At 33.2% G+C, this 10,003-nt stretch overlaps 2 protein-coding genes and 1 long non-coding RNA gene across 4 annotated transcripts in view; 1 reads left to right on the top strand and 2 right to left on the bottom strand.

The window, feature by feature from the left end:
- LOC109536103 (ankyrin-3) overlaps positions 1 to 7,852 on the bottom strand; it is a gene marked incomplete in the record, with an annotated part of 72,537 nt that extends 64,685 nt beyond the window's left edge. Inside the window, 1 exon segment of the mRNA XM_048669219.1 lies at positions 7,570 to 7,852. Within this exon segment, the coding sequence (XP_048525176.1) occupies positions 7,570 to 7,671 (102 nt within the window).
- Positions 1 to 10,003, top strand: part of LOC109536177 — a 38,505-nt gene that overhangs the window by 24,599 nt on the left and 3,903 nt on the right. The window lies entirely within an intron of this gene.
- LOC125505443 lies at positions 3,446 to 7,561 on the bottom strand. Of its 2 annotated transcripts, XR_007282172.1 has the most exons (4): positions 7,009 to 7,561; positions 5,427 to 5,548; positions 5,280 to 5,363; positions 3,446 to 5,059 (listed from the first exon to the last, which is right to left on the bottom strand). It is a non-coding gene; the product is annotated as an uncharacterized LOC125505443 (long non-coding RNA). The 2 variants fall into 2 exon arrangements; XR_007282171.1 differs by lacking the exon at positions 3,446 to 5,059 and having other exon boundaries at positions 5,197 to 5,363.

Below are 10,003 nucleotides of genomic sequence, written 5' to 3'. Positions count from 1 at the left end.
TTCATTATTCATTCATTCATACAATATAGAACTTATCATTTTTTTATGTTTTTAATAATTACATATATACATAATATAAAATGCACACTTATTACCAACTTAACACAGGATATGTTGATATGTCACAGGATACCCTCTAGGTGATAGTTCTTGATTACTTTTTGATAAATAATTCGTTCTTATTGCGAAATAAGGGCACTATTTATCAATCTGTAATAAAAGGCGTGAGGAAATTCTGTCTTTTTTAAAGACAAAAATGTTTGAAGTAAAATACCCAACAAGCAGTTTGTAAAAAAAATCTTCAATGTTAGTCATCATACGCCCACTATAAAACAACAGGTGAACAAATTTCAAGTCACAGACATGCCTTCTAGTATTATTAAAGAACAGGTTGCTTTACTTGACAACAAAATTCTTAACCCACCCAAGTTAACAGTCCGTGAAAAATGCATGGGTTATAAAGGATGTGCAGTAACAATGAACGAATTGTGAGTCCATTTTATCTATCAGCCCAACCGGCAACAAAAGTAGTTAAACGGCTTGCAGCCAAGAACTTTTCACATGTGTGTTTTTCAGCTCAATGTATAGCTTTCGATAAGAAAATCGTCAATATGGATATTAGTGTGCCAAAGTACGATATCTCAGTAAATATGCAATGTTTCCCGCGAAAGTTTTTGGTCCTTAGGATACACATTGTTTCAAACTATTACGTCGCAAACGTGTGGTTTTTTTAAAGAACCCCTTTTTTGTCACTATCGGATCTATCGTTAAATTTGAATATAAGTTTATTTCAGATATTTGATCTGAACAATTTACGGTATCCGAATTATTCCGAAAAATATTAAGTTTCACAGCTACTGGGTTACCGTTTCTAAATTATTCTGCAATATTTTGAAATTTACTTAATTTTTATTTTGACCAAGTCAACTGGTTACATGTTGAACATCAAAAAATGCATTAAATATTTGTTTTTACTTAATGCATTTTGATCGGATCCCAATTGAGGTCTTGCCAACAAAATACCTATTTACTTCTCGTAGCATATCAATGCTTTACCATCAAAATCATTGGAAAAATGTCATCAAAATAAATAAGCTCTTACACGGTCCTCTGCGGGCCCTGGAGGACTTACTTCAGATACAGTTTTCTGATTAAACATCTGAAATGGATTTACATTAAAATTTGAGGGACGATCCGAAAATCGAAAAAAAATCAGCGGTTTCATTTAAAAACCATAGTTCGTATCTACCTCAGATTAAACAGATGCTTTTGTTTACCTTTTTCTATGGGCGAAATAATAGCTCACAGTTTGTGGACCGGCTCGGTTATCAATTTGATATGCAAAGTGCCTGTACAAATCCTACCAAAGCAAGCTTCCTAGGGTGCAAACATGATGATTTAAGCTAATTTATCTCATTCAGAAGTGGACGATTTTTGAAATAAAGGACCTCAAAGTTAAAAATCTAAGGGACAAGAAATTGGAATACAAATGTCTCACTTCTAATGCAGAGCGAGTAGGGACTTGAATTGAATCTAAAAACGCTAACAAGTTCAATTAATTCGCATAAGACGCTGATTTTTGCTCCTTTCGTAATAATTGATCTAAAAATTAACGTTTTCACGAGTCTGCAAGCTCACAAATAAAAATTGCTAACTTCTAATCCAGAGCAAGAAACGACTTGACATTTTTACAGTCTAAATAGACGCTTGAATCAAAAATCGCTCAGAATTTCATTTCACTCGCATGAAATGCTGATTTTTGCTCGATTCATAAAAGTTGGTGTTAAAATGAACGTTTTCATACAACTCCTCAAATAAAAAGTGCAAGTTCACACTTCTAATGCAGATCGACTAGGGACTTGAAATTTTTACATCCTATAAAGACACATGAATCTAAAAACTCTCAGAATTTCATTTAATTCGCATAAAAGGTTGATTTGTGTGCCTAAAACTTGGTCTAAAAATTTACGTTTTCACGCATCTTCAAATTTACAAATAAAAATTGCTCACTTCTAATGCAGAGCGACTAGGGACTTGATATTTTTACATCCTATAAACACTTGAATTTAAAAACGCTCAGAATTTCATTTAATTTGCAGAAGAAGCTGATTTTTTTAACGAAGCGAAGCCGAATATTTTCATGTTTTATAGCATATTTAAACAACTAACTCTTTAAAGCTTTAAATAGATACTTGAGTTGTGTGCACTAGTCGAAACGACATAAGTACCATAAGACGAAGGTCAAAATCGTAAATACCAATAGGTATATAGACCTGGTGACCACGGTAAGTAGTACCGAAAACAGTGCAGCAAAGTATTTTTCTACTTAGCACTGCGAAACAATAATTCTTCGAACATTGTGGGTTTTAGAAGTCACCTCTATACAACAATGTTGCTTGGCCAATTATCTGGCTAGGTCATTAGCATTGTAATAAAAAAATGACATTGAAAAATTCTGGGAAAATTCTAACAATATAGTGAATTTTTTTTAAATAATAAGGATGAATTGCAGGTTGCTGTAGTTGCTCTTAAAGCTCGCAACCTAGAACATGTGAATGCGTTGAAACACTTGCATAGCAATAAAAGCAAAAAGCTGGAAATTGCTCATTTATTTTTGGTTGTTCAGATTAAATGCCGAAAGTTCCTCTCAGCGCCTTCCTGTTACTCTAGTAACCTCCTTCTGATTGCTTAATGGCATTGAACATGTATCTCGGATAAATAATAAAATCATCTAACGAAAATTGATTTAACTTTGTTTTTCTAAGCACTGACTAACATAAATTAAGAATTTCATGTACACAACACATGAACAATGACTCACTATGCTATTATTGCAATTCTAAATTTACCCACACATGTATTAATTAATTAATAGAGCATTTAACTTTTTTAGATAATTTTGTGAACGTTTTTTTTTTCACTTAATAGGTTTTCATAGTTTTTCGAGCTCACTGTTGATTTTTCCGATTATCATCTTGGCTCAAGAAGCACGTGAATGCACGTGGGTCAAAAGTGATGGCCAATGGTTTTTCAAATCAATTTAAGTAAAAATACAGCTATAATGTACATTACATTTCTTCTGAAAGACCCAGAAATTAAAAGCTAACGGATTTTCAAGAGCAATGTCATCCTCTGGACATAATGTTATGACTTTATCATGATGGTGCATCCATTTTTCGCTTAACTTCAGAGTACAACCACCTTTATGCGCGTATAATTAGATCAAAATGGGTATATTTATAAACGCAGGTAAATGTCATGTTTGCTATTTGCATAACACATGAAATAAAACCAAATAAACAAACTTTACTAGTGATTTATGTATGGGGGTCTAAAACGTCTGCAGAGTACTTGAAGCAAATTATGTTTGATTCGAGGCTGTAATTAAGTAGTTAACATCATTTATTATGGCTGAACATAAGAGAAATTGCAACTGCGAACGAACTTCGTGTTCTATACATTTATTACTTTATTACAGTGTCCCCGGATGGATATACAAGTTTATATATTTTGCGCTTTTACAAATATTAGACATATATGTCTGCGTACACTAATAAATAAATTCTGGATGTGTTAGGAAAGCAAATGCTAATCGTGACCAAATGAAACGTTCTCAAAGCATTTTAAGTTGAAAGATTTTTCGGAAAAATGAATTCGGTAATGAAACCAAAATACATGCAAAAATCAAACAGACACAAAGAACTAAGCCAAACTTTGAAAGTTTTTGCCAACCGAATTTTGTTCTAAAGCTTTTAACAAAAGCCAAACTTCCGTAAAAGAATTATTCCTTTTTGTTCCTCTGAGAATGCTTTCCGCAGCTGCAATTGAAACGTTTATAAATCCAGACGAACATTTAATTTACTAGCATTGTTAGGTTGGTTCTGATCATCTTCAGAACAGTTGCAAGGTTTCACGTAAAACATCCAATGTGAGATGAAATTGAGTTAACTCCAACAGTCCGAAAGTGATTAGTCTATTTTAAGTAAAGCAAATAATAAAAGCATAAAATAGGAATCCAATCTACATTTACATCAAGTGTGTTACACACACCTACCTGTAAATCATCATTATTTATTATGAAGCAATTAGAAATTGTGAATGTGCATGAGCAATTTGGGTTTTACTAACATAAACTGTGTCAATCTGTGGAAATGTGGCTAAAAATAATTTATGGATGCACTCTAGTAATTAAATGTTCAATGAATAATTACGCAGTTTGAAAAGTTGAGGACAAAAAGCACCTGGTTTACATTTCAATGTCCAGCTTAACCCACAAGGCCTGAATTTTGCAAATGAATAATGATATTTAGCATGGAAATATTAAGAAGATTAATTATTATTTTAAATTTGAGTATTTTTTCTTTGGTAAGCTCTAAACTTTTATAAATTTGCTCCGTTGCGTCGCCTCTTGAACTAGAAAGAAATAACATTCCGTTCGGTCAATAGTTTGAGCTTCAAAGAAATGTTCGTATGTGTCTTACAAATTTAAGGCGAACTTGCCTTCCAACAATTTACTGCGTTTCATGAAAAAATAGCAGATAAATAAGATTTACTTAATGTTTTATAACAAATATTAGATAATAGTATCGCTTGAAACCGTGCTAGAAAACAAAACAAAATTGAATTGAAAATTGAAAACATTTTTGTGTGAAAAACATGAATTAAGTACTATTGCTTTTATTAAGTATGAAGTATGAAAATAAGACTAAAATAACTGACTCAGTGTCGTTGAACCATCATCCTGTGGAGCTGAAAACCATTTTAGATTATGACCTAAAACGACACTAATACTTTTCAATGGAGAACTTGTTCGATTCAAGTGATATAAATAAGTATTCCTTTGCTACTAAAACTGGTATGCCCAGCAGGTAAAATGTGCATATGAGGGTCACTTCGCATTTATATGAAATGCACTTCAGCAAGAACTAGCATAACTCACCATTGGAAGATTGTAATAACTGTAAAACATGATACTTTTGTTTGGCCTTCGCAATTGGCAGTGATGATAAACTGTTTTCAACCAACCGTAAATATTTCCTATTGTTGTTAATTCGCCCTTCTGAAAAGCTGTTTTGTAATTTACTTGCTTAATTTATTTGTAGTTTACTAAATACTGGGCGATTCAAACTTAAATTGCGTAACTTAAAACGAAAACTTTAATACAACTTGTTTAAAGCCAGATTCGCAAAAAATACGAAAATTTGAATCATTTTTAATTAAAAAATGGTTGACAAATAAAGGTAGGTATTTTAAATAATCAATAAAATCTTGATACTGACCAGGGTTTTTAGTCGCTTCTCAATTCTCAAAAAAAGTGTTTCTTATTCAAAAGCCAAGAGAGTAGAAATAATTTCCCTCAACTGCTGCAAGAATGTTAAAAAAGAAAATTAGAACAAAACATTATTTAAAAAAAATTAATTAAGTACATATATCAAACTAAAATTGTCGCTCTTGTAGGTTACGTAGAAGCTGATTTTCATTTGAGCATTCGCAATCTCTCTGAAAATTCGGGAGTTTTTCTCACAACTTGTTTCCGCATTTTAGAATCCTACAAATAACATCCTTATCAATGTCAATTAGTTCAAGAACTGCGTAAACGCAAAATCGACAAATTGCGCCAATTTTTTGACTTTTGGAAAAACCATCTTAAATTAATAAAAAAATGAAAATAAAATGTTAACTTTTCCACTTCGTATCTCAAAAACGAACCCGTTTCAATACAGGGTGTCCCACCGGGAACCGCCGCGATCGATATCTGGCAAACTATAATTAGGACAAATTTGAATTAATTAAAGTAATATAAAACAAATTAAAGATATATGGGTGAAAGCCAAACTTACTAAAAACTGGGGTGCACTTACCCCACTCCACCTTACTTAATTTGACTCACATTTCTTGTTGAAAAGGACTCACTTTAATGGAGTTTCGACAAAATTTCGATAACTATTAATGCAAAGTGTTAAAAAAATAAGTTTCAAAATGACGTTGAGAGAATCGCCCTAAATCATTTTTTTCAAATGGAAACCCCCATTTTTGTAAGTGCAAGTTTGTGTAAGGTTGTCTATTCCAAAATTGTTTAGTTTTCGAAATATTGTCAATTTAATGTTTAGATATGGCTATTTTGCCGTATCTTAATTTAAATCCTGCCACTCTTAGTTGCCATGACAAAAGTGGTCATTTTTAATACAATCAAATGCCAAAATATTGATGACAGCTGTCTGTTACCTTTTGAAAATAATTAATAATCATGCCCGAACGCTTAAATTATACAAACGAAAATTTTATAAACTTATTTATTATTTATGGAGAATGTGATATATGTATATGTACATAGGAAAAATGAATACTTAATTATTCGAGTGGCTGCAACTGTTATTTTTTACATAAAGTTTCAAATATATCAAAAACGGTTATACTTGGTGTAGGATTTTATGCACGAAATGTATTGAGAATTTGGAGTAGAATTTAAAAATGCAATAATATATAGGGTGTTCCATTTAAAATAAGCAAGTTGACACTTACTTCCGGTACAACCGGAAGTGTCGGCACCTTGAAAATATTTTAGATCGCTTGCCCCCACTGACTTCGGCACACTGTTCAATTTTCTCCTAATTAAGCTTGCCAGATATCGATCGCGGCGGCTCCCGGTGGGACACCCTGTTGTTTGTATGAGGTTTTGATCTTAAAATTGGATTTTCTATCGACCGTTCAAGTCCTGCTCCTATAAACTGACTCACCCTGTATAAGAGGAGCATGTTTTCAACTTTAAAAAAACGACCAGTAAAGATGGGAAAAGCAAAAAGTGATTCTAGAGCTCCGAAGAATGAATGAATTGTCCAAAACAAAACGCCAGTGATTATTTTATTCGAGAGGAATTAGGTCAGATAAATTGGAGCAATTAAAATCGAATTTCCTGGGTTAAAATTCAATAAATTTGAACTTATTTTATCAAATGGAGGTTATGTTCATATTGACGTTTGAAGTTTGTCTGCTAGATATGGAACTTACCTGACAAAGTAGGTACTTTTGAGACAAAAGTTATGAAAAACGTCTTGTTTGTACATAAAAAGGTCACCAATATTTGAACTCTATGAAAACATGGGATTATTCGCGGAGGATTTTCACTAGAAAACCGTAAAAAACCAGTTTTTCGTCCGTAGCTGTGAGAGTTACATTAAAATAATGACACTTTGTCCAAAAATGGCATTGATTGAATAACAACCAGAATGGACTTGAGACGTTATTCAATCGAAAGCCAGATGTTTTATTTCGCCTTGTTGTGCACAAGTAGTCAATGTATTTGCTTTGCCAATTAGAATGTGTTAAATCATACAGTCAAATTTGGATGTTGAACCCTTCCCGACGTAGATGCGAAGTCATATGAATGAATGATGGGTGTAATCTAAACAAATGCCTGATTTGTCACATCAATAAACAGTATTTGGACTGTAGCAAACGGCGTCCCATTTAAAACCCATCAACCGGGTATCCGGACACAACCGACCAGCTTACATCTAACAGTTTTATAGCCGGCCTGATGACGTGTTGAATGGAAACCAAAATAAATACCTGTTTTCCTGTCCTGGGAAGAGTTTCCATATTAGTCCCATTAACTACCGGGGCCTTTTCACTAACCCCACCGTTCGGGGTGCTCCCGTTGCCCAAAGCCATACCAAACAACACAGCAAACACTAAACAGATAACATTAAAAGTACGTTCCGCAACCAAAATGAGTTATCGCATTGTCGAATGCAAAATTTCCCAAAATGTTCGAAAGCAAAACCCGCAAACACCATAAAAACGCCCAACACAAACCAGTCGAAAACCGTGTCTGCTTGGAATTTTTTTTTTCTGGGCCACTGTAGTTACGCGATCCAAGCCGCTTATGTACAAGCCTTTTGTTGTCTCTTTTTATCAAACGGCGTTCAGTTTTGTAATTGGTAACCGAACGTCTTAGCGTCTATCAGCAAATAAAGCTGCATGAGGTGTGGAAATGACGCGAGCGTGCTGTCCCTGTCATTATCACGGGAAGGCCGGATTATAATCGGAACGTATGGCGGAAATTGACCGCGCATATTCAATTGCATCATCAATGTTGGCGAATGCGGTTTTATAACACTTTACTTCCTTTCTATACACGGCGGCCCACGGAAATCCGCTTCGATATTTCACGATGCTTCCTAATAGCGTACAGGGGGTCCCATTTTCAACACTGATACAGGGTGAATCAAAATTATCTTATTTCTGTAAAGGGCTCACAATTTATCTAATAAAGTTGTTCTCGGGTTAAAATGACGGTAATCCTTTACAATACGATCTGGTACTAAGATTGCCGCTTTGCCGATTAAGACTATGCTCACCTTATAGGAAATCTCGTAACAAACAACATTTTTCCTATACATTATACATGACTTCTTCACATTCATAAATTTTATGACTTATTTATTGACATTTTTTAGCTGTTTTTAGATTATTGGTATTAAAATAATGACACACATCTTAAAGTATTTTCTGCAAAAAATTTAAAAATAAATTTTATTAGAATACTCGCCTCCTTCGTCACTTTGTAAAAAGCTTAGAAATCCGTTTTCAGCTTCGAATTTTGTCCCAAAATTCTAAAAATTTTTTACCAAAGGACGAACAAAATAAACGAAAGTTTATAATAAATCATTTGAAAAACGCGTCACCCCCATCCCTTTGAAGACTGTGGAATTTGTTAAAAAACTTTGGTTTTTTAGTTTCGACTGAATTTTTTACATAATTTACTTTCTACTCAAAAACGCTCTATTTTGAAGAGTTTTACTTAAAAATACTAACAATCTGGAAGTATTTATAGCTTCGCCGGAATTTTACAAAAACTTTTTTAGTGTCGATTTCGAGACAAAAACTAAAATAAATGTATCCTGTTTTCCCCAAAAATCATTAGTGTTTTCTCAAAAACCGATTACAAAACTAAAAGTTCTAAATCAAAAGCGCAAAAAAATCATTATTTTATGATGCTTCTCTTCTTTCCTGACAATCATGGAGTTTTTTCAGCCAAAAATTACAAAATTAATTTTGTTAGATAATTTGCCTCATGCATCGCTTTGCAGGGAATTTTAAAAAACCCTTATCACCTTCGAATTTGGCACAAAAACCAGATAAATTTATTTACTTTTTTACCGAAGATTTTATAAAATGTTTTCTCGAACGTTCGATTTTGCAAGAGAATTCGTCGTCTTTATAGTTTGGTCTTCTTTATAATTTTTTTCGAATACCCGTTTTATCTTTGAATTTGGAACAAAAACGAAACAAAGTTCTCTTGTTTTTTTTCTCAAGTTTTTAAAAAATGCATAGAGAAAGTTAAATCATATAATCAACTATTTGGAAAACTCGTCACCCTCATCGTCCAGAAGATTTTTTAAGTTTCTTCAAAATTTCCGGTTTTTTTCCGTTTTAGACCAAATATTTTCAAGCAATCGTTTCCCCAGAAGAAGTATCTTCGTAAATGTTTAGGAGCTGGCGCAGTGCTGCGCGCAAATGGCTTGGTGCGCCAACCCAACGTACCGCGCTCAGTTCCGTTGCTGGTAAAACGTTACTCATAAAAAATGTTGATGACTTTTTTTAGATGTTAAATTCCAGTCTCGGTCATCGGTAAGCGATGAGTGAGCAATACCATTCTGATTTAATTATATAAATCAAAATACTCTTATTAATTAAGTTTTTTTCTAAGCACACCTTAAAACATTTGTACAGGGTAGGCATGGGTAACACACATAAGTTGCGCTTTTGAATTGATGCCGCTCTTTGAGTTAATGAGTTAAAACTCAACTGAGTTAAAACTCTGTATATTTTGGAATATTTTGCTACAAGCAGTTTGGACTGCAGCTTAGGTAGAAAATCAGAAAGTTAACCAACATCTTTAGTGTAAAACTTGTTTCTCTCTCTGAGCTATTAATTTTTTTATATATTTCTTGAATTATAACCATGCGTTTTGAAAAAAGTTCTCATTTTACACTTCTAC

The sequence above is a fragment of the Dendroctonus ponderosae genome, unplaced genomic scaffold (genome assembly GCF_020466585.1).
Source record: "Dendroctonus ponderosae isolate FM_Combo_2020 unplaced genomic scaffold, Dpon_F_20191213v2 Dpon_F_20191213_8, whole genome shotgun sequence".
In the NCBI taxonomy this organism is placed as follows: Eukaryota; Metazoa; Arthropoda; class Insecta; order Coleoptera; family Curculionidae; genus Dendroctonus; species Dendroctonus ponderosae.
Note: the sequence above shows the minus strand (reverse complement) of the source record. Positions and strands in the feature narration are given on the sequence as shown.